General features: G+C 39.0%; 1 protein-coding gene across 1 annotated transcript in view; it reads right to left on the reverse strand.

The window, feature by feature from the left end:
• cos (kinesin-like protein costa) overlaps window positions 1-24,405 on the reverse strand; it is a 131,323-nt gene that overhangs the window by 98,336 nt on the left and 8,582 nt on the right. The window contains exons 4-7 of the mRNA XM_071665289.1: window positions 15,198-15,372; window positions 13,363-13,586; window positions 9,217-9,423; window positions 8,936-9,087 (exon numbers count right to left, since the gene is read on the reverse strand). Coding sequence (XP_071521390.1) covers window positions 8,936-9,087; window positions 9,217-9,423; window positions 13,363-13,586; window positions 15,198-15,372 — 758 coding nt within the window. The remainder of the gene's footprint in view (window positions 1-8,935; window positions 9,088-9,216; window positions 9,424-13,362; window positions 13,587-15,197; window positions 15,373-24,405) is intronic.

The raw sequence follows: 24,405 nt of genomic DNA on the forward strand, positions 1-24,405 counted from the left end.
GAGGTAGCGCTAGGAAAAGACAACAAAGGCCCCATTCGCTCACACTCAGTCTCTAGCTGTCATGTAATAATGCACCGAAACCACAGCTCCCTTTCCACATCCAAGCCCCACAGAACTTTCCATGGTTTACCCCAGACGCTTCACATACCCTGGTTCAATCCATTGACAGCACATCAACCCCGGTATACCACATTGTTCCAATTCACTCTATTCCTTGCACGCCTTTCACCTTCCTGCATGTTCAGGCCCCGATCACTCAAAATCCTTTTCTCTCTATCTTTCCACCTCCAATTTGGTCTCCCACTTCTCCTCGTTCCCTCCACCTCTGACACATATATCCTCTTGGCCAATCTTTCCTCACTCATTCTCTCCATGTGACCAAACCATTTCAAAACACCGTCTTCTGCTCTCTCAACCATGCTCTTTTTATTTCCACACATCTCTCTTACCCTTACATTACTTACTCGATCAAACCACCTCACACCACATATTGTCCTCAAGCATCTCATTTCCAGCACATCCATCCTCTTGCGCACAATTCTATCCATAGCCCATGCCTCGCAACCATACAACTTTGTTGGAACCACTATTCCTTCAAACATACCCATTTTTGCTTTCCGAGATAATGTTCTCGACTTCCACACATTCTTCAAGGCTCCCAGAATTTTCACCCCCTCCCCAACCCTATGATTCACTTCCACTTCCATGGTTCCATCTGCTGCCAGATCCACTCTCAGATATCTAAAACACTTTACTTCCTCCAGTTTTTCTCCATTCAAACTTACCTCCCAACTGACTTGACCCTCAACCCTACTGTACCTAATAACCTTGCTCTTATTCACATTATTCACTTTAAATGAAGTAAATTTTATAACATTCTCTGATCATTTTCATCGTGTTAACTAGGTATGTATCGGAAACTGAGACCATTATGATATATTTTTCATGATTTTTGAAGTACAGAAGTGTTTCAATATCTTATCTTTCAATTTTGTAACAAAAAGTTTTTTGAGCTAACAAATACCCTTCAATTTTTAGTATTTTTCTCATAAAAGTATATCTTCTCCAAAAATCAACCATAACTAGAATTTTTCATGCTGAATTGAAATATGAAGTTCAAATATCGTTTGGTCGTCTAAATGACCTTAATTAAGCTGTTAAATGAACTCAATATCAAAGTATCATCTTCTCATTTCCATCATATTTACTGGGAATGTATTCCTGAGAGAATTATGATATATTTTTCATGATTATTTCAAGTATAGAAGTGATTGAACATAGTATGTTTCAATTTTCAAACAAAATGTTTTTTGAGCTAAAAATACCCTGACCTATTATTATTACCTTCTAGTTTTGGTATTTTCTCAGAAAAATAGATTTCCTTCAAAAACTCATTTTAAGAAGTAGTTTTCATGCTGAATAAAAATCTGCTGTTAGAATATTGTTTAGTTGTCATTATGACTTTCAATTGATTTGTTAAATGAAGTAAATTTTATAATATTCTCCGGTCATTTCTATCGTATTTACTGGGTATGTATCGGAGACTGAGGCCATTATGATATATTTTTCTTGATTTTTTCAACTAAATAAGTGTTTGAATATCTTATCTTTCAATTTTGAAACAAAAAGTTTTTTGAGCTAAAAAATACCCTGAACCTTCAATTTTTAGTATTTTTCTCAGAAAAATAGATTTCCTCAAAAATTCATTATAACAATAATTTTTCACACTGAATACAAATCTGAGATTAAAATATCATTTGGTCATCTAAATGACCTTTATTTAAGCTGTTAAACAAACTCAATATCAAAGTATCATCTCATTTCCATCATATTTACAGTGTAAATATAGCTAACTGAGAGATTTATGATATATTTTCCAAGATTATTTCAACTATAGAAGTGTTCGAACACTGTATATTTCAATTTTCAAACAAAAAGTTTTTTGAGCTAAAATATACCCTAACCTTCAATTTTTGGTATTTTTCTCAGAAAAATAGATTTCCTTGATAAACTCATTTTAAGAAGTGTTTTTCATGCTGAATAGAAATCTGCTGTTAGAATATTGTTTAGTTGTCATTATGACCTTCAATTAAGTTGTTAAATAAAGTAAATTTCATAATATTCTCATCCTTTTAATCGCATTTACTGGGTACGTATCGGAAACTGAGACCATTATGATATATTTTTCTTGATCTTTTCAACTACATAAGTGTTTCAATATCTTACCTTTCAAATTGGAAACAAAAGGTTTTTTGAACTAAAAAAACTACCTGAACTATTACATTCAATTTTTAGTATTTTTCTCAGAAAAATAGATTTCCTTCAAAAATTCATCATAACAATAATTTTTCATACTGAATACAAATCTGAGATTAAAATATCGTTTGGTCGTCTAAATGACCTTTATTTAAGCTGTTAAACGAACTCAATATCAAAGTATCATCTTCTCATTTCCATCATATTTACAGGGTATGTATAGCTAACTGAGAGAATTATGATATATTTTCCAAGATTATTTCAAGTATAGAAGTGTTTGAACATATTATGTTTCAATTTTGTAGCAAAAAGTTTTTTGAGCTAAAAATATTTTTGGTATTTTTCTCAGAATAATAGATTTCCTTTAAAAACCCATTATAAGAAGCACTTTCATGCTCAATACAAATCTGGTGTCAAAATATTGTTTACTTGTCATTATGACTTTCAATTAGTTGTTAAATGAAGTAAATTATATAATATCCTCTCATCCTTTTCATCGTATTTACTGAGTATGTATCAGAAACTGAGACCATTATGTTATATTTTTCATAATTTTTTCAACTACATAAGTGTTTGAATATCTTATCTTTCAATTTTGAAACAAAAAGTTTTTTGAGCTAAAAATTACCCTGAACTATTACCTTCAATTTTTAGCATTTTTCTCAGAAAAATATATTTCCTTCAAAAACCCATCATAACAAGAATTTTTCATGCTGAATGTAAATCTGGGGTTAAAATATTGTTTGGTCATCTTTATGACCTTTGATTAACCTGGTAAATGAACTTAATATCAAAGTATCGCTACCACGCTAATGCCGGAAATGGTGAATAGTATGAAAAAAAAAAAAATCAAAGTATCATGTGCTAAGTTGCATCATATTTACTGGGTATGTTTCGGTAACTGAGAGCATTTTGATATATTTTCCATGATTATTTAAAGTATAGAAGTGTTTGAACATAGTATGTTTCAACTTCATAACAAAAAGTCTTCAGTGCTAAAAAATACCCTGAATTATTACCTTCACTTTTTGGCATTTTTCTCAGGGAATTAGATTTCCTTTAAAAACTCATCATAAAAAGTATTTTTCATGCTGAATATAAATCTGGGGTTAAAATAACGTTTGGTCATCTTTATGGCCTTTAATTAAGTTCTTGAATGAAGTCAGTATTAAAGTAACATCTGATCATTTGCATCATGTTTGCTGGGTATGTATCAGTAACTGAGAACATTATGATAAATCTTCCATTATCATTTCAACTATAGAAGAGTTTGAATATCTTATGTTTCAATTTTGAAACAAAAAAGTTTTTTGAGCTAATAAATACTCAGAAATATTATTTTCAATTTTTGCTATTTTTCTCAGAAAAATAGATTTTCTTTAAAAACTCATCATAAGAAGCAAATGGTTTGGGCACATGGAGAGAATGAGTAAGGAAAGATTGACCAAGATGATATATGTGTCGGAGGTGGAGGGAACAAGGAGAAGTGGGAGACCAAATTGGAGGTGGAAAGATGGAGTGAAAAAGATTTTGAGTGATCGGGGCCTGAACATGCAGGAGGGTGAAAGGCGGGCAAGGAACAGAGTGAATTGGATCTATGTGGTATACAGGGGTTGAAGTGCTGTCAGTGGATTGAATCAGGGCATGTGAAGCGTCTGGGGTAAACCATGGAAAGTTGTGTGGGGCCTGGATGTGGAAAGGGAGCTGTGGTTTCGGGCATTATTGCATGACAGCTAGAGACTGAGTGTGAACGAATGGGGCCTTTGTTGTCTTTTCCTAGCCCTATCTCGCACACATGAGGGGGGAGGGGGATGGTATTCCATGTGTGGCGAGGTGGCGATGGGAATGAATAAAGGCAGACAGTGTGAATTGTATGAATGGGTATATATGTATATGTCGGTGTGTGTATATATATGTGTACATTGAGATGTATAGGTATGTATATTTGCGTGTGTGGACGTGTGTGTATATACATGTGTATGGGGGTGGGTTGGGCCATTTCTTTTGTCTGTTTCCTTGCGCTACCTCGCAAACGCGGGAGACAGCAAAAAAAAAAAAAAGCATTTTTCATGCTGAATACAAATCTGGTGTTAAAATATCATTTGGTCATGTTTATGACCTTTAATTAAATGAACTCAATATTAAAGTATCATCTGCTCATTTGCATCACATTTACTGGGTATCTATCCGTAACTGAGAGAATTATATACTTTCCCTGATTATTTCAAGTATGTGTTTGAATATCGTAATTTCCAATTTTGTAACAAAAAGTCTTTAGAGCTAAAAAATACCCTGAACTATTACCTTCACTTCTTGGTATTTTTCTTGGAGAAATAGATTTCCTTTAAAACCTCATTAAAAGAGATATTTTTCATATTGAAAATAAATCTGTGTTTAATATGTTGTTTGGTCTTCATGGCCTTTAATTAAGCTGGGAAATTAAGATGATTATAAATCCATATCTAATCATTTGCATCATTTGAACCGGTATCTATCAGTAACTGAGATCCTTATGATATAATTTCCATGATTTTTCCAAGAATAAAAGCATTTAAGTATCTTATGTTTCGATTTTGAAACAAAAAATTTTTTTGAGCTAAAATATACCCTGAACTACCTGGAATTTTTTGTAATTTTCTCAGGAAAATTGATTTCTTTCAAAACCTCATTATAAGGAGTATTCTTCGTTTGCACTCTTTCCTTGTAAGTATCGTCCAAATGCCTCTCTTTTCTCTTTCACTAACAACTTCACTACTTCAACCCACCACTCACTACCCTTTCTAATCTGCTCACCTCCTACCTTTCTCATGCCACATCAATCTTTTGCACATGCCATCACTGCTTCCCTAAATACGTCCCACTCCTCACCCACTCCCTTCACATCATTTGCTCTCACCTTTTGCCATTCTACACTCAATATCTCTTGGTACTTCCTAGCATAAGTCTCCTTTCCAAGCTCACTTACTCTCACCATTCTTCTCCCCAACATTATCTCTTCTTTTCTGAAAACCTCTACAAATCTCAGCTAACATAAAAACAAATTATGGATGTTAGGGGGATTGAATCTCTCACATCCTCCATTCTCAATTACCTATACCAAATTATCTCCCATCCTATCCATATTCTTTAACACTGTGACCACTCTTCGAATATTCTGGATATGTTTATCACCTCTAATCCTTCGCACTATAACAACACAATCTCACCCCAAATGGTTCTTCTGACCTCAATCTCAAAAATGAATCTATTTTGATGGCATCTACTGCATTTTTTTTGTCTGAAACGTTTTGCAGAATATAACATTGCTACCTGGGGCAACTGTACATCCACCTTCTGTGACTCAGAGAAGAACTGGGAAAAAAATATTAAAATTCTATGATGAAAGTGACATCATTCAAGACATATATTTGTCCACTTATTAATTTACTGCAATGATTCACTATCTCAACGGAAAATAAATAATGACATTAATAGAGAGTAAAATAATCCAACAATTGCCATATGCAGATACTGTACTATACTCCTCACTACCTTAGGATCACTGATAACTAAGGTCTCAAGCTTGCATTTGCCATCTGCATATCTGTATAATCCACCTAGCTACAGTATTAGCATATCAACTGAATTAAGAATCTAATGGTTCAGCTAGTGATTTGTTTTATTACAGTATTGTATTTCTTATATCTTAGCACTGTAGATATTAACCCCTTCCCTCACAGAATTTTCATAGAAGTGATCCAAAAGAAGTATCTTTTTATTTGCAATTTTTTAGTACACATAACTGCAAATCATAAAAATAGTTTCTAACAAATGTAATCATTTTTGAAAATACAGTATCATATTCCTTTCTGTTTACAGAAACGCTTAGCAAGAATATGCTCGGTATAGTAGAGGAATTAAATCAATCAATTTTTTAGCTACTTCTGTTCAAAATGAATGATTATTTTAGTAGAGTGCTGTAAATTAAATGAATATATTTTATAAGCAACATTAGCTTGCATTTTTGGGCTTTCTGGTTTGCTACGCCTTCAGAATCCATGGAAGTGTTCGTTGCCTACAATCCAGAAAAGCTTTTAATTCGACAACTGCTTGGTCCTATCCATTCTGCACTAAAGACACTCTACTGTACTTATCAAACCAGGCAGGGGCAAAGAAAAGTTTAAGACAGTGTAATATCAACTTTAAAGGAGAATCAAGATCTGGTAATGAGTTAAGGCATGGTTAAGGGAAAGCTTAAGCTGAGGGAAGTGGGAGCTTTGGTGAATGGAAAGAATAAAAATATCCAATGTCCAATAAGCTTGAACAATGGAAAGATTGTTCTGATACTATTACATGGATGTGGAATATCAATTTCACTACACCTTGATAAATTTGAAATAAGTGCAATATAGATGGATAGTGTATACAGCACAGTTGGAATGAGAAACAGAAAAAACTAGAATTTTCAATGATGGCAGCCATCCTTAAAGGCCCTGCTAACTGTATGATAAAAATGCAATTCCCAAACTGAAATTCCAGGTGAATTTGAACTACTACACTCAAATGAACTAAGCTCAAATTAACTCAAAAGTGCTGCAATGACCTTAGTTTTTAACCCAAAAATTAATAGTGATTTGTTCTCCTCCAGAGTATATTTTTCATACCTAATTCTCTTAACATCAGGCAAGGGTTATATCATTATCCTATAGAAACTAAATTCTGGATGGAGAGAAAGGAGAGAAAAGCTCGATGTCCTTGGGACACCCCAAAACTCTATTTTGTATGGCCCTATAAACTTCATTTTGAAAGGCCCTAATTAATTTGTGACACAGATAACTGCTGTGAAGAAACGTTATACACACATAAAGAAAAAGCCTTTTAAAATGGTAGAGCCATATAAGAGGCATGGTATATGACAGCTAGGTGAAAAAGATTCACAGTAGTATAAGTAGAGGTACATGTAGAACACAATGACTGCAAGACAAATGCACTGATGAAGTATGTTTAGGGGTGGGGATATTTCAGATTAGGGAAACAAGAGAATTATTTTGCATTATGTGCAGTGCAGGCATGTTGTATAAGTGTGGTATAATATCAAAAAAATTGCAAAATTTGATTATTTAAAAAACTGAGAAATTACATGCTTATACTTATGTGGGAGCCTTTGTTACCTTTAACATGCTGACCATAAATTATTGAATCTTATGAATGAATGAGAGGCTACCAAAGATAAAACAAAGATACAAAAAGAAAATGCCAAAAACTAGTACAAAAAATATGATACAATTACCATAACAGCATGATCTACACCAAAATACATCAATATCTGTGACACTATACAATCTTATCAAGTATCCTGACATTCATTAAACAGTTAATTAAGTGAGAAAATGGCAAATGGAATTCTCAAGAATATCTTCCCAACTATCATTGCTAAAAAATGAACAACAACCTACCATAATGCACACTGAAAGTCCTATGGAATATACACAAAAGTACATCATTTTTTTTTTTTTTGCTTTGTCGCTGTCTCCCGCGTTTGCGAGGTAGCGCAAGGAAACAGACGAAAGAAATGGCCCAACCCACCCCCATACACATGTATATACATACGTCGACACACGCAAATATACATACCCCAGACGCTTCACATGCCCTGATTCGATCCACTGACAGCACGTCACCCCCGGTATACCACATCGCTCCAATTCACTCTATTCCTTGCCCTCCTTTCACCCTCCTGCATGTTCAGGCCCCGATCACACAAAATCTTTTTCACTCCATCTTTCCACCTCCAATTTGGTCTCCCTCTTCTCCTCGTTCCCTCCACCTCCGACACATATATCCTCTTGGTCAATCTTTCCTCACTCATTCTCTCCATGTGCCCAAACCATTTCAAAACACCCTCTTCTGCTCTCTCAACCACGCTCTTTTTATTTCCACACATCTCTCTCACCCTTAAGTTACTTACTCGATCAAACCACCTCACACCACACATTGTCCTCAAACATCTCATTTCCAGCACATCCATCCTCCTGCGCACAACTCTATCCATAGCCCACGCCTCGCAACCATACAACATTGTTGGAACCACTATTCCTTCAAACATACCCATTTTTGCTTTCCGAGATAATGTTCTCGACTTCCACACATTCTTCAAGGCCCCCAGAATTTTCGCCCCCTCCCCCACCCTATGATCCACTTCCGCTTCCATGGTTCCATCCGCTGCCAGATCCACTCCCAGATATCTAAAACACTTCACTTCCTCCAGTTTTTCTCCATTCAAACTCACCTCCCAATTGACTTGACCCTCAACCCTACTGTACCTAATAACCTTGCTCTTATTCACATTGACTCTTAACTTTCTTCTTTCACACACTTTACCAAACTCAGTCACCAGCTTCTGCAGTTTCTCACATGAATCAGCCACCAGCGCTGTATCATCAGCGAACAACAACTGACTCACTTCCCAAGCTCTCTCATCCCCAACAGACTTCATACTTGCCCCTCTTTCCAAAACTCTTGCATTCACCTCCCTAACAACCCCATCCATAAACAAATTAAACAACCATGGAGACATCACACACCCCTGCCACAAACCTACATTCACTGAGAACCAATCACTTTCCTCTCTTCCTACACGTACACATGCCTTACATCCTCGATAAAAACTTTTCATCATATCATACTTAAATTAGCATACTTAAACAAGTCTTCTGTATCAAGTGATCCAGTATCATCTAAGGCTGCAACTGAGGTATCATTTGTCACTGTTGATTGCTGAACAGTTCCCAATGACTGCTGGACACTACTCTGCATACCAGTCAGTGTAGACTGTCTACTGCCGGATTGTTGCTGTGAATTGATAACTTGTTACCTCACAGGACACAATTCCATTTTAAGACCTAAATCTTATGTCTTCACAAATCAACTTTTTGGTATCAGAAATATGTTACAAGACAATAGCAAATAAAATGAATTTACCCTGAGAGTTGTTTGTACAGAACAAGGAGTTGTGGTAGTGGTAGAGCCTCGAGCACTGTTTTGTATGGCCATGTTGACTGCAGGGCAATTAAGGATATAGCGAGCTAAGCCTCCATATTTGAGAGTATTGAAAGTGGCATCGAAATCTTCAGGAGATGGAGACAAGCAACATACCATCAAGCTTAAACTATTACCCCCAAAAGCATCCTGAAAAGTCAATACAACTTTACTTAATGATATCTGCAGACATCAATTTTACAAAAGTTAACCTTATTGTACACTTGATCAGTCAACACATATATCTTTACAGTAGGGTATCCAAAGTAAAACGATGTATGTAAAATCATTCCTGAAAATCTACCTGTCTCTCTAACATCTTCATCTCTGTTTCCAATTAAAAAGCATGGATGAAGTATGTAAAGCCACTCAATTCATTTGCACATATCATCAACTACTATATATCCACAATACTTAAATCAGCAAAGTCTAACATCCTAATATATTTTCTTAATCAGTCATCCTGCACACTACTTTTATTCACCAAGTGAGACTACCACCATATCTCCATATACATCTTTGATACAGATAGCTTGCTGTTCATTCATCCTTGGTTATTTAGTAAGCCATGAACAAATGGTCATTAAAGAACTAAATGGTATTCTTCTCCCAGGTCACAGTGTTTCTAGGCTATCTGAAACAAAATGGTCTTTTGGTGTATATACATTTATTTGATTTATTTTTATACTTAATCGCCGTCTCCTGTGTCAGCGAAGTAGCACAAGGAAACAGACAAAAGAATGGCCCAACCCACCCACGTACACATGTACATACATAAACGCCCTCACACGCACATATACATACATATACATTTCAATGTATACATACATATACATACACAGACATATACATATATACACATGTACATATTCATACTTGCTGCCTTCATCCATTCCTGTCGCCAACCTGCCACACATGAAATAGCATCCCCACCCCCCTCCAGCCAGCTAGTGCCAGGAAAAGACAAAAAAAAAAAAGGCTCATTCATTCTTATTCAAGTCTCTAGCTGTCATGTGTAGTGCACCTAAACCACAGCTCCCTTTCCACCTCCAGGCCCAAATACCTTTCCATGGTTTACCCAAGATGCTTCACATGCCCTGGTTCAATCTACTGACGGCACATCGACCCCAGTATACCGCATAGTTCCAATTCACTCTATTCCTTGCACACCTTTCACCCTCCAGCATGTTCAGGCCTCAATCACTCAAAATCTTTTTCACTCCATCTTTCCAACTCCAATTTGGTTTCCCGCTTCTCCTTGTTCCCACCTCCTCTGACACATATATCCTCTTTCCAGTCTTTCATCACTCATTCTCTCAATGTGTCTAAACCATTTCAACACACCCTCTTCTGCTCTCTCAACCACACTCCTTTTATTACCACACATCTCTCTTATCCTTTCATTACTTAATCAAACTACCTCACACCACATATTGTTCTCAAACATTTCATTTCCAACACATCCAACCTCCTCTGTGCAACTCTATCTATAGCCCATGCCTCACAACCATATAATACTGTTGGAACTACTATTCTTTCAAACATACCCATTTTTGCTCTCTGAGATAATGTTCTCTCCTTCCACACATTCTTCAATGTTCCCACAACCTTTGCCCTCTCCCCCACCCTCACCCTGTGTGTGTGTGTGTGTGTGTGTGTGTGTGTGTGTGTGTGTGTGTGTGTGTGTGTGTGTGTGTCTGTCTGTCTGTCTGTCTGTCTGTCTGTCTGTCTGTCTGTCTGTCTGTCTGTCTGTCTGTCTGTCTGTCTGTCTGTCTGTCTGTCTGTCTGTGTTTGTGTGTGGAATGTAATTAAGAGATAAGTACAAATTCATACTGCAATCATTTCCAATATTATCAGTTTAAGAGTCAGGTATGATATTTCTGGAATGAACTGTGTAAAAGCAACCAACTGTGTAAAAGCAGTGTCATAACTTTAAAAGCCAATTTTTGACATTTTTTTCCAGTAAGATACAAATGTGGTGTGATTGCGCCCAAGCATCATTAAACACATCTGACACACATATGGTGTGATTAGTGCATAAAAGTGTTAAATGACTACCTTTTCCCAAATTTACTTTGTTTACTGTGATGAAGTGTATTCAATTCTCTTCTCTTGACTGTTAAAGAGCATGCAAGTGGAAAAACTGATCTACAAACATATGTAACCAACAAACATTTATCTGATCAGAAAATCTAAATATTCAAAAATACCCTTACACCATCACAGAAACATCAAAGACTGTATCAACATGTTTTCACAAGGCTATACATATTTGTTATAAGTTTTTTTCATGCATATTTGCCATTTCCTGCGTTATCAAAGTAACGTTAAGAACAGAGGACTGAGCCTAAGAGGGAAATATCCTCACTTGCCCCCCCCCTCTCTGTTCCTTCTTTTGGAAAAGCAAAAGCTGGAGGGGAGGATTTCTTTTTTTATTATCATACTTTGTTGCCGTCTCCTGCATTAGCAAGGTAGCGCAAGGAAACAGACAAAAGAATGGCCCAACCCACCCACATACACATATATATATACATACACGTCCACACACGCACATATACATATCTATACATCTCAATATATACATATATATACACACACAGACATATACATATATACACACGCACAGAACTTTCCGTGGTTTACCCCAGGCACTTCGCATGCCCTGGTTCAATCCAGGGACAGCACCGGGGTCAATGTGCCATCAATGGATTGAACCAGGGCATGTGAAGCGTCTAAGGTAAACCATGGAAAGTTCTGTGGGGCCTGGATGTGGAAAGGGAGCTGTGGTTTCGGTGCATTATACATGACAGCTAGAGACTGAGTGTGAACAAATGTGGCCTTTGTTGTCTTTTCCTAGCGCTACCTCGCGCACATGTGGGGGAGAGGGGGTCGTTATTTCATGTGTGGCGGGGTGGCGATGGGAATGAATAAGGGCAGACAGTATGAATTATGTACATGTGTAAATATGTATATGTCTGTGTGTGTATATATATATGTATACTCCTATGAGTCCACGGGAAAATGAAACACGAAAAGTTCCCAAGTGCACTTTTGTGTAATAATCACATCAGGGGAGACACAAGAGAGAAAATAACAGTCAGTTGATATACATCGAAGAGACGAAGCTAGGACGCCATTTGGTAGACGTGATTGTCCAAAACATACATAGGTATGTTTTGGACAATCACATGTTTACCAAATGGCGTCCTAGCTTCGTCTCTTCGATGTATATCAACTGACTGTTATATTTCTCTCTTGTGTCTCCCCTGATGATGTGATTATTACACGAAAGTGCACTTGGGAACTTTTCGTGTTTCATTTTCCCCGTGGATTCATAGGAATATCTTGATCACGCGCAAAATTGTGATCCTTTCCAACCATATATGTATACGTTGAGATGTATAGGTATGTATATGTGTGTGTGTGTGGACATGTATGTATATACATGTGTATGTGGGTGGGTTGGGCCATTCTTTCGTATGTTTCCTTGCGCTACCTCACTAACGCGGGAGACAGCGACAAAGTATAATAAAGAAATAATAAATAAAATACATAATTCATACTGTCTGCCCTTATTCATTCCTCTCACCACCCCGCCAAACATGAAATAACAACCCCCTCCCCCCGCATGTGCGCAAGGTAGCACTAGGGAAAGACAACAAAGGCCACATTCATTCACATTCAGTCTCTAGCTATCATGTATAATGCAATGAAACCACAGCTCCCATAATAGGTACTGAACTTAAGATCAGTATTATCCTTGTTTTTACTCTCACATGTGACTAGGGTCTCAGGAGGATGGCTGAGGAAAAATCACCCAAGTAAAACAGGCCTGGGTCTAGGAAGAAAGAGTTAGAACTCTCTTTCCCAGACTATTTCTTTCTCAGGAACTGGCAAAAAGAACATGCATGGCAAGAAATGTCTTACTACCACAGCCATCATATACTCCAGAGAAAAGGTCTTGAGAGTCGCAAAACTGATCTTTTTTATTTACTTTTCTTGTTACAATATTCTTTAAACTATGAAAGGTTCAAGTAAAACAGCTTCCTAAAAACATGGTACTGAACAACCAAATAGTACACAACATACCTTTAATATATGTGTGAGTCTTGATTCTTTGTATGGTATGGGACCCAAATATGATTTATCTGCCAAACAATGAATAACATTGCCAAGTGCTTTCAAATCAGAGTTAAGGAAAAATGAATCTTCACTGGGAAGGCCAAAACCACCGTAGCCAAACTGCATCAGTCGTTCAGAGCCACCGAGGTCAACAAAATTCATGCGAGAGTAAAGGTACTTCAGTCTTCCATCTGGAAAACATAAAAGAATTCATATTCTTGCAGCATAAACCAATGAAAAACAAGAAATTAATCAAAATACATCAAAGAATAAATGGTTACTAAACCTTCCATAATCTAGGAAGGGTTCAGTCCCTTTGCTACTCACACATGCAGACATAATATCTGAGCAACAGTCTGGGTCCAAGCTTCCTTCAGTCCTTCACCCAGATGTTTCACATTTTCTTTTCTTTTAAAATCTGTATGAATCTCAAGAACCATTAGAATCAAGAAAATGAATGCAGATTTACCATGATCAGCAGATAAACTTCAAGTATGAAGGAGGCATATAACTCTTCATTTTGTTGTACACTTTGCCACCAAATATTAAATCATGGCATTTTTTATAGGGCCCACAGATCTCTGCCTCAAGACACATTATGATCCAAAATCAAATGGGATCATGAATGCTGTTCTGGAAGTTTCTCCAAACTGTCAACCCAAGCTAACTGTGGTTTAGACCTCACAAATATTCCTTTATAAACTAAAAAATCAGGGAATTTATAAAAATCACCATGATTTTTAACAAATTAATGTGTATGATCATTCTTAGAAATAAGAATATTTTTATACCCAATTCCACTCCTGCCTTTGTCATAAACAAACAAGCCATGGCTTCATTTGCACATATCTACTGTCACGGATAAAGTCCTAAAATCAGAGCCTATCATCTACACCCAAATTCCACAAACCACTCTATGGTTTACCAAAATGGCTTCATGCAATTGGTTCAGCCTATCAAAAGTATATCACTTCCATACACACTACAATGATCCAATTCAATCCATTCCATGCACACCTCTCACCTTCCTTAACGTTCATATCCCAATACCCACAAAGCCTCCTTCATTCCATCCCCTTCTCAGTTTCCCTTCCACCTTAGTCCCTGTGCTCTTGAAACATATTCTCTTAGTCCATCTATCTCTACTCATTCTCTCCACATACCTGAACCATTTAAGCACACCCCTCTCAATCAGAGTGCATTTACGACCACATCTCTCTCTTATACAATCATTCTCGCAGAAATGCAGCACCAATCTTTATTGTTTCAATACATGACTGATAAATTCCTCGATTAGACACATTGGCAGACAAAGCTTACTTGGCAGTTAGCCTGCATGGAGGCCATAAGCTAAGTATGGAGTAAAACCACAAATGTTACACTTATTTTGTTTAATCATGAATGATTGGACCATGGAAGATATCTGCTGTGAAGTGATGATAACTTTCAGGTGCAGAAGAGCTTTCACCCCAAGAGATAAGGGAGAAGAAGACACCTGTCTCCTGAATGCCATAGAAGGCAAACAAAAGTGGTGGAAATGGAAGATGGAAATCGTCCCTTCCTATCATATTACTTTTTGAAACTGGAACAGAAGGAGAAATGCAATAATTTTCCATAAAGACTCAGGGCCTTAAGTTACCTTGCTAAGGTGAGAAAGGAAAAGTTGTATAAAAGAAAATGATGTGATCTTTTTATCTTAAGGTCTAGGTATTCTGACTAGACAGAACTACTTTAATAAGCATGTACTCCCTAATATCTATTCAACTAATAATGTTATAAAATGAAGTATCAGGCATGCTTACCTGGATCACTCCACTGATGCTCCAGGATGAGAGAGAAAATTGCATGTGAACTAGAGGGATCATGACTCTGGATGGCTGCTGTGTGACGGTGTACAAGGCCAGCTTCCAAGCAATTTATGACTTCTGTGATATTACTGCAGTCAATCACATTCAGGCCCGGAATCACTACATTGCCCTAATGTAAAATTTTAAATGAGAGCCATTATTTCTATTTACTAAAGTTCATTCAATAAACAATCCATCTACCTTGTAGTTTAAATCTTTTAAGTCAACCTAACACTTTTACGATACCTATAGTGTAAGTTATGAAATACAAGAAACTTTTTCTCTGAGGCTTTTTCAGAGGCAATATTCCTAAAATCATGCTTGTCAAACCCCACCACTGAGAGAAATGTTGTTTTGAAAACAATTAAATCTTTTTTCTCTAAGGCAGTGCCCTATAAGCATGTGAGGCAATATATGAGATACCAAGGAAAATTAAGATGCAACCTTCCAATGTCCAGTATTTCTGATGATGAAGCATTAGTACTCCTTAACCATTACAATATACTTAATCATGGTTGTAATAAACATAAGAAAAAGACAGAAAATCAAAATGAATGTGCAGGGGTTGAAAAAGAGGGCAAATGAGAGTTAGGGTGAGCAAGTATCAGTAAACTTAAGGAAGAACAAGATATTTTGGAAGGAGGTTAATAGTGCAGAAAAACAAAAGAGCAAATGGGAACATCAATTAATGGGGAAATGGGAAAGTGGCAACAGGTAGTGATGATGTGAGGAGATGGAGTGAGTATTCTAAAGGATTGTTAGATGTGTTGATGGTTGGGTGGCAGATGTACGGAGTTTGGGTTGGAGTGATATGCAGTGAGAATCATGGAAAATGGTTTGGTTAACAAGAGATGGTGAAAGTAAAGCACTGCATAAAATGTAGCAAAGTGACTGCTGTGGATGATATTGCTATTGAATATATGAAGAAAGCAGGTGACAGTATTGATGACTGGTTAGTTAGGATTTTCAAGGTATGTATGGATCATGGGTATGGTGCCGGAGGATTGATGGAATGCACCAATAGTGCCACTGTATAAAGGCAAGGGGGACATACTACTTAGGTATAAGTTTGCTGAATGTGCCTGATAAGCTGTATAGAAGAGTGGTGATTGAGAGGGTTAAGGCACGTACAGAGCACCAGACTGGGGAGGAACAATGTGATTTCAGAAGTGGGAGAGGATGTGTGGATTAGGTATCTGCTTTAAAGAATGTGTGTGTGAAAAATACTTAGAGAAACAGAAGAATCTGTATGTGGCATTTATGAATCAGGAGCAAGTATGCAGTCTGAGGGGGATGAGGGGGAGGGGGGGGTTCTAGGAAGTGAGTTAGTTGTTTGCTGATGACAGAACTGATGGTAGATTTGGGTGAGAAACAGCAGAAGTTTTTGAATGAGTTTAGAAGAGTATGAGAAAGAAGGAAGCTGAAAATAAATGTGAACAAAAGCAAGGTAATTAGGTTTAGCAGGGTAAAGGGACACCTTAGCTAGGGTATGAGTCTGAATGGAGAAACTCTGGAGGAAGTAAAGTGTTTTAGATACCTCAGGGTGGACATGGTGGCTAACAGAGCCATACAAGCAAAAATGAGCCATAGGGTAGGCGAGGGGGTGAAGGTACTGGGAGCATTGAAGAACTTGTGGAAAGAGGCTGTTATCTGGGAGGGCAAAAAATGATATGCTTGAAGGTACAGTAGTTCCAGCAATTTTATATGGATGCAAAGCATGGGCTATAAATGAAGGTGTGTTGGTGGACATGTTGGAGATGAAATGTTTGAGAACAACATGTGGTGTGAGGTGGTTTCATTGAAGAAGTAATAAGAGGCTATGAGAGAGGTGTGGTAATGAAAATAGTATGGATGAGAGCAGAAGAGGGTGTGCTCAAATGATTTGGGCATATGGAGAGAATGAGTGAGGAGAGGTTGACAAAAAGGATATATGTGTCAGAAGAGGAGGGAACAAGAAGGAAGAGTCCATAGTGAAGATGGAACGATGGAGTGAAAAAGATTTTGAGTAATCACGGCTTAAACATGCAGGAGGGTGAAAAGCATGCACAAGAAGAATGTGAATGAGAATAATATGGTATACAGGAGTTGCTTTGCTGCCAATGGACTGAACCAGGAAATGTTAAGTGGCTAGGGGGAACCATGTAAAAGTCTGTGGGGCCTGGTTGTTGACAGGGCTGTGGTTTCAGTGCATTACACATAATATCTAGAGAATGGATTTGATGAATGCAGCTTTTCTTTTGTCTGTTCCTGGTGCTATTTTGCTAATGTGGGAAGTGGCAACAATCACTGACATTTTTTTCCATACTTACTCATCATTTCCCAAATAGTGAGGCAGTGCAGAAAAAGATGAAGAATGGCCTCATCCACTCACACCCACTCTTAACCTGTTGTGTATAATGCACTGAAACTAAGGCATCCTATCCACAACCATGCTCAACAGACCTTTCCATAGTTTCCCCAGCTGCTTCATAAGCCCCAGTTCAGTCCGTTGACAGCATGTCACCCTCTGTTCACCACAGAACTCCAATTCATGCTATCCTGTGCACATCCTTCACTCTCCTGCATGTTCACGCCCTGACCACTCAAAATCTTTTCCACTCCATCCTTCCACTTCCAGTTTGGTCTCCCACTTCTCCTCGTTCCCTCAACCTCTGACACATATATCCTCTTTGTCAATCTTTCCTCACTCATTCTCTCCATGTGACCAAACCATTTCAATACACCCTATTCTGCTCTCTCAACCACACTTTTTATTACCACACATCTCTCTTACCCTTTCATTACTTAATCAAACCACCTCACACCACATATTGTCCTCAAACTTTTCATTTCCAACACATCCTCCCTCCTCTGCACAACCCATTCTATAGCCCATGCCTGGCAACCATATAACATTGTTGGAACCACTATTCCTTCAAACATACCCGTTTTTGCTCTCAAAGATAACGTTCTCACCTCCCACACATTCTTCAATACTCCCAGAACTTTCACCCCCTCCCGCACCCTGTGACTCACTTCCGTGTCCATGGTTCCATCTGCTGCTAAATCCACTCCCAGATATCTAAAACGCTTCACTTCCTCCAGTTTTTCTCCATTCAAACTTACCTCCCAATTGACTTGTCCCTTAACCCTACTGAACCTGATAACCTTGCTCTTATTCACATTTACTCTCAGCTTACTTCTTTCACACACTTTACCAAACTCAGTCTCCAGCTTCTGCAGTTACTCACCTGAATCAGCCACCAGTGCTGTATCATCAGCGAACAACAACTTTCTCACTTCCCAAGCCCTCTCATCCACAACAGACTGCAAACTTGCCTCTCTCTCCAAAACTCTTGCATTCACTTTCCTAACAACCTCATCCATAAACAAATTAAACAACCATGGAGACATCACACACCCCTGCCGCAAACCTACATTCACTGAGAACCAATCACTTTCCTCTCTTCCTACTCGTACACATGCCTTACATCCTCAATAAAAACTTTTCACTGCTTCTAACAACTTGCCTCCCACACCATATATTCTTAATACTTCCACAGAGCATCTCTATCAACTCTATCATATGCCTTCTCCAGATCCATAAATGCTAGATACAAATCCATCTGTTTTTCTAAGTATTTCTCACATACATACTTCAAAGCAAACACCTGATCCACACATCCTCTACCACTTTTGAAACCACAATGCTCTCCCCCAATCTGATGCTCTGTACATGCCTTTACTCTCTCAATCAATACCCTCCCATATGATTTCCCAGGAATACTCAACAAACTTATACCTATGTAATTTAAACATTCACCTTTATCCCCTTTACCTTTGTACAATGGCACTATGCATGCATTCCACCAATCCTCAGGCACTTCACCATTAACCATACATACACTGAATATCCTTACCAACCAATCAACAACACAGTGACCCCCTTTTTTAATAAATTCCACTGCAATACCATCCAAACCTGATGCCTTGCTGGCTTTCATCTAAATGTGTGTGGATGTAACCAAGATGAGAAAAAAGGAGAGATAGGTAGTATGTTTGAGGAAAGGAACCTTGACATTTTGGCTCAAGGGTAATGGGAAGAGTGGTTGGGAATGTCTTGGGAGTGAAGTTAGGGGATGGTGAGAGGACAAGAGCAAAGGAAAGAGTAGCACTACTCCTGAAACAGGAATTGAGGGAGTATGTGATAGAGTGTGTGCTACTCCTGAAACAGGAATTGAGGGAGTATGTGATAGAGTGTGTGCTACTCCTGAAACAGGAATTGAGGGAGTATGTGATAGAGTGTGTGCTACTCCTGAAACAGGAATTGAGGGAGTATGTGATAGAGTGTGTGCTACTCCTGAAACAGGAATTGAGGGAGTATGTGATAGAGTGTGTGCTACTCCTGAAACAGGAATTGAGGGAGTATGTGATAGAGTGTGTGCTACTCCTGAAACAGGAATTGAGGGAGTATGTGATAGAGTGTGTGCTACTCCTGAAACAGGAATTGAGGGAGTATGTGATAGAGTGTGTGCTACTCCTGAAACAGGAATTGAGGGAGTATGTGATAGAGTGTGTGCTACTCCTGAAACAGGAATTGAGGGAGTATGTGATAGAGTGTGTGCTACTCCTGAAACAGGAATTGAGGGAGTATGTGATAGAGTGTGTGCTACTCCTGAAACAGGAATTGAGGGAGTATGTGATAGAGTGTGTGCTACTCCTGAAACAGGAATTGAGGGAGTATGTGATAGAGTGTGTGCTACTCCTGAAACAGGAATTGAGGGAGTATGTGATAGAGTGTGTGCTACTCCTGAAACAGGAATTGAGGGAGTATGTGATAGAGTGTGTGCTACTCCTGAAACAGGAATTGAGGGAGTATGTGATAGAGTGTGTGCTACTCCTGAAACAGGAATTGAGGGAGTATGTGATAGAGTGTGTGCTACTCCTGAAACAGGAATTGAGGGAGTATGTGATAGAGTGTGTGCTACTCCTGAAACAGGAATTGAGGGAGTATGTGATAGAGTGTGTGCTACTCCTGAAACAGGAATTGAGGGAGTATGTGATAGAGTGTGTGCTACTCCTGAAACAGGAATTGAGGGAGTATGTGATAGAGTGTGTGCTACTCCTGAAACAGGAATTGAGGGAGTATGTGATAGAGTGTGTGCTACTCCTGAAACAGGAATTGAGGGAGTATGTGATAGAGTGTGTGCTACTCCTGAAACAGGAATTGAGGGAGTATGTGATAGAGTGTGTGCTACTCCTGAAACAGGAATTGAGGGAGTATGTGATAGAGTGTGTGCTACTCCTGAAACAGGAATTGAGGGAGTATGTGATAGAGTGTGTGCTACTCCTGAAACAGGAATTGAGGGAGTATGTGATAGAGTGTGTGCTACTCCTGAAACAGGAATTGAGGGAGTATGTGATAGAGTGTGTGCTACTCCTGAAACAGGAATTGAGGGAGTATGTGATAGAGTGTGTGCTACTCCTGAAACAGGAATTGAGGGAGTATGTGATAGAGTGTGTGCTACTCCTGAAACAGGAATTGAGGGAGTATGTGATAGAGTGTGTGCTACTCCTGAAACAGGAATTGAGGGAGTATGTGATAGAGTGTGTGCTACTCCTGAAACAGGAATTGAGGGAGTATGTGATAGAGTGTGTGCTACTCCTGAAACAGGAATTGAGGGAGTATGTGATAGAGTGTGTGCTACTCCTGAAACAGGAATTGAGGGAGTATGTGATAGAGTGTGTGCTACTCCTGAAACAGGAATTGAGGGAGTATGTGATAGAGTGTGTGCTACTCCTGAAACAGGAATTGAGGGAGTATGTGATAGAGTGTGTGCTACTCCTGAAACAGGAATTGAGGGAGTATGTGATAGAGTGTGTGCTACTCCTGAAACAGGAATTGAGGGAGTATGTGATAGAGTGTGTGCTACTCCTGAAACAGGAATTGAGGGAGTATGTGATAGAGTGTGTGCTACTCCTGAAACAGGAATTGAGGGAGTATGTGATAGAGTGTGTGCTACTCCTGAAACAGGAATTGAGGGAGTATGTGATAGAGTGTGTGCTACTCCTGAAACAGGAATTGAGGGAGTATGTGATAGAGTGTGTGCTACTCCTGAAACAGGAATTGAGGGAGTATGTGATAGAGTGTGTGCTACTCCTGAAACAGGAATTGAGGGAGTATGTGATAGAGTGTGTGCTACTCCTGAAACAGGAATTGAGGGAGTATGTGATAGAGTGTGTGCTACTCCTGAAACAGGAATTGAGGGAGTATGTGATAGAGTGTGTGCTACTCCTGAAACAGGAATTGAGGGAGTATGTGATAGAGTGTGTGCTACTCCTGAAACAGGAATTGAGGGAGTATGTGATAGAGTGTGTGCTACTCCTGAAACAGGAATTGAGGGAGTATGTGATAGAGTGTGTGCTACTCCTGAAACAGGAATTGAGGGAGTATGTGATAGAGTGTGTGCTACTCCTGAAACAGGAATTGAGGGAGTATGTGATAGAGTGTGTGCTACTCCTGAAACAGGAATTGAGGGAGTATGTGATAGAGTGTGTGCTACTCCTGAAACAGGAATTGAGGGAGTATGTGATAGAGTGTGTGCTACTCCTGAAACAGGAATTGAGGGAGTATGTGATAGAGTGTGTGCTACTCCTGAAACAGGAATTGAGGGAGTATGTGATAGAGTGTGTGCTACTCCTGAAACAGGAATTGAGGGAGTATGTGATAGAGTGTAAGAAAGTAAACTCTAGACTGATATGGGTAAAACTGAAAGTGGATGGAGAGAGATGGGTGATTATTGGTGCCTATGCACCTGGTCATGTGAAGAAAGATCATGAGAGGCAAGTGTTTTGGGAGCAGCTGAATGAGTGTGTTAGCAGCTTAAATGCACAAGACTGGGTTATAGTGATAGGTGATTTGAATGCAAAGGTGAGTATTGTGGCAGTTGAGGGATGGGGGATGCTATTTCATGTGTGGCGGGGTGGCAACGGGAATATATGAAGGCAGCAAGTATGAATATGTACATGTGTATATATGTATATGTCTGTGTATGTATGTGTATATGTTGAAATGTATAGATATTTATATGTGCATGTGTGGGCGTTTATGTATATACATGTGTTTGTGGGTGGGTTGGGCCATTCTTTCATCTGTTTCCTTGCACTGCTTTGCAAATGCGGGAGAGGCAATTAAGTATTTATTTATTTATTTATTATACTTTGTCGCTGTCTCCCGCGTTTGCGAGGTAGCGCAAGGAAACAGACGAAAGAAATGGCCCAACCCCCCCCCCCCCATACACATGTATATACATACGTCCACACACGCAAATATACATACCTACACAGCTTTCCATGGTTTACCCCAGACGCTTCACATGCCTTGATTCAATCCACTGACAGCACGTCAACCCCGGTATACCACATCGCTCCAATTCACTCTATTCCTTGCCCTCCTTTCACCCTCCTGCATGTTCAGGCCCCGATCACACAAAATCTTTTTCACTCCATCTTTCCACTTCTAATTTGGTCTCCCTCTTCTCCTTGTTCCCTCCACCTCCGACACATATATCCTCTTGGTCAATCTTTCCTCACTCATCCTCTCCATGTGCCCAAACCACTTCAAAACACCCTCTTCTGCTCTCTCAACCACGCTCTTTTTATTTCCACACATCTCTCTTACCCTTACGTTACTCACTCGATCAAACCACCTCACACCACACATTGTCCTCAAACATCTCATTTCCAGCACATCCATCCTCCTGCGCACAACTCTATCCATAGCCCACGCCTCGCAACCATACAACATTGTTGGAACCACTATTCCTTCAAACATACCCATTTTTGCTTTCCGAGATAATGTTCTCGACTTCCACACATTCTTCAAGGCCCCCAGAATTTTCGCCCCCTCCCCCACCCTATGATCCACTTCCGCTTCCATGGTTCCATCCGCTGCCAGATCCACTCCCAGATATCTAAAACACTTCACTTCCTCCAGTTTTTCTCCATTCAAACTCACCTCCCAACTGACTTGACCCTCAACCCTACTGTACCTAATAACCTTGCTCTTATTCACATTTACTCTTAACTTTCTTCTTCCACACACTTTACCAAACTCAGTCACCAGCTTCTGCAGTTTCTCACATGAATCAGCCACCAGCGCTGTATCATCAGCGAACAACAACTGACTCACTTCCCAAGCTCTCTCATCCCCAACAGACTTCATACTTGCCCCTCTTTCCAAAACTCTTGCATTTACCTCCCTAACAACCCCATCCATAAACAAATTAAACAACCATGGAGACATCACACACCCCTGCCGCAAACCTACATTCACTGAGAACCAATCACTTTCCTCTCTTCCTACACGTACACATGCCTTACATCCTCAATAAAAACTTTTCACTGCTTCTAACAACTTGCCTCCCACACCATATATTCTTAATACTTCCACAGAGCATCTCTTTCAACTCTATCATATGCCTTCTCCAGATCCATAAATGCTAGATACAAATCCATCTGTTTTTCTAAGTATTTCTCACATACATACTTCAAAGCAAACACCTGATCCACACATCCTCTACCACTTTTGAAACCACAATGCTCTCCCCCAATCTGATGCTCTGTACATGCCTTTACTCTCTCAATCAATACCCTCCCATATGATTTCCCAGGAATACTCAACAAACTTATACCTCTGTAATTTAAACATTCACCTTTATCCCCTTTACCTTTGTACAATGGCACTATGCATGCATTCCACCAATCCTCAGGCACTTCACCATTAACCATACATACACTGAATATCCTTACCAACCAATCAACAACACAGTGACCCCCTTTTTTAATAAATTCCACTGCAATACCATCCAAACCTGATGCCTTGCTGGCTTTCATCTAAATGTGTGTGGATGTAACCAAGATGAGAAAAAAGGAGAGATAGGTAGTATGTTTGAGGAAAGGAACCTTGACATTTTGGCTCAAGGGTAATGGGGAAGAGTGGTTTGGGAATGTCTTGGGAGTGAAGTTAGGGGATGGTGAGAGGACAAGAGCAAAGGAAAGAGTAGCACTACTCCTGAAACAGGAATTGAGGGAGTATGTGATAGAGTGTGTGCTACTCCTGAAACAGGAATTGAGGGAGTATGTGATAGAGTGTGTGCTACTCCTGAAACAGGAATTGAGGGAG

Source organism: Panulirus ornatus, chromosome 10 (assembly GCF_036320965.1).
Source record: "Panulirus ornatus isolate Po-2019 chromosome 10, ASM3632096v1, whole genome shotgun sequence".
NCBI classification, from domain to species: domain Eukaryota; kingdom Metazoa; phylum Arthropoda; class Malacostraca; order Decapoda; family Palinuridae; genus Panulirus; species Panulirus ornatus.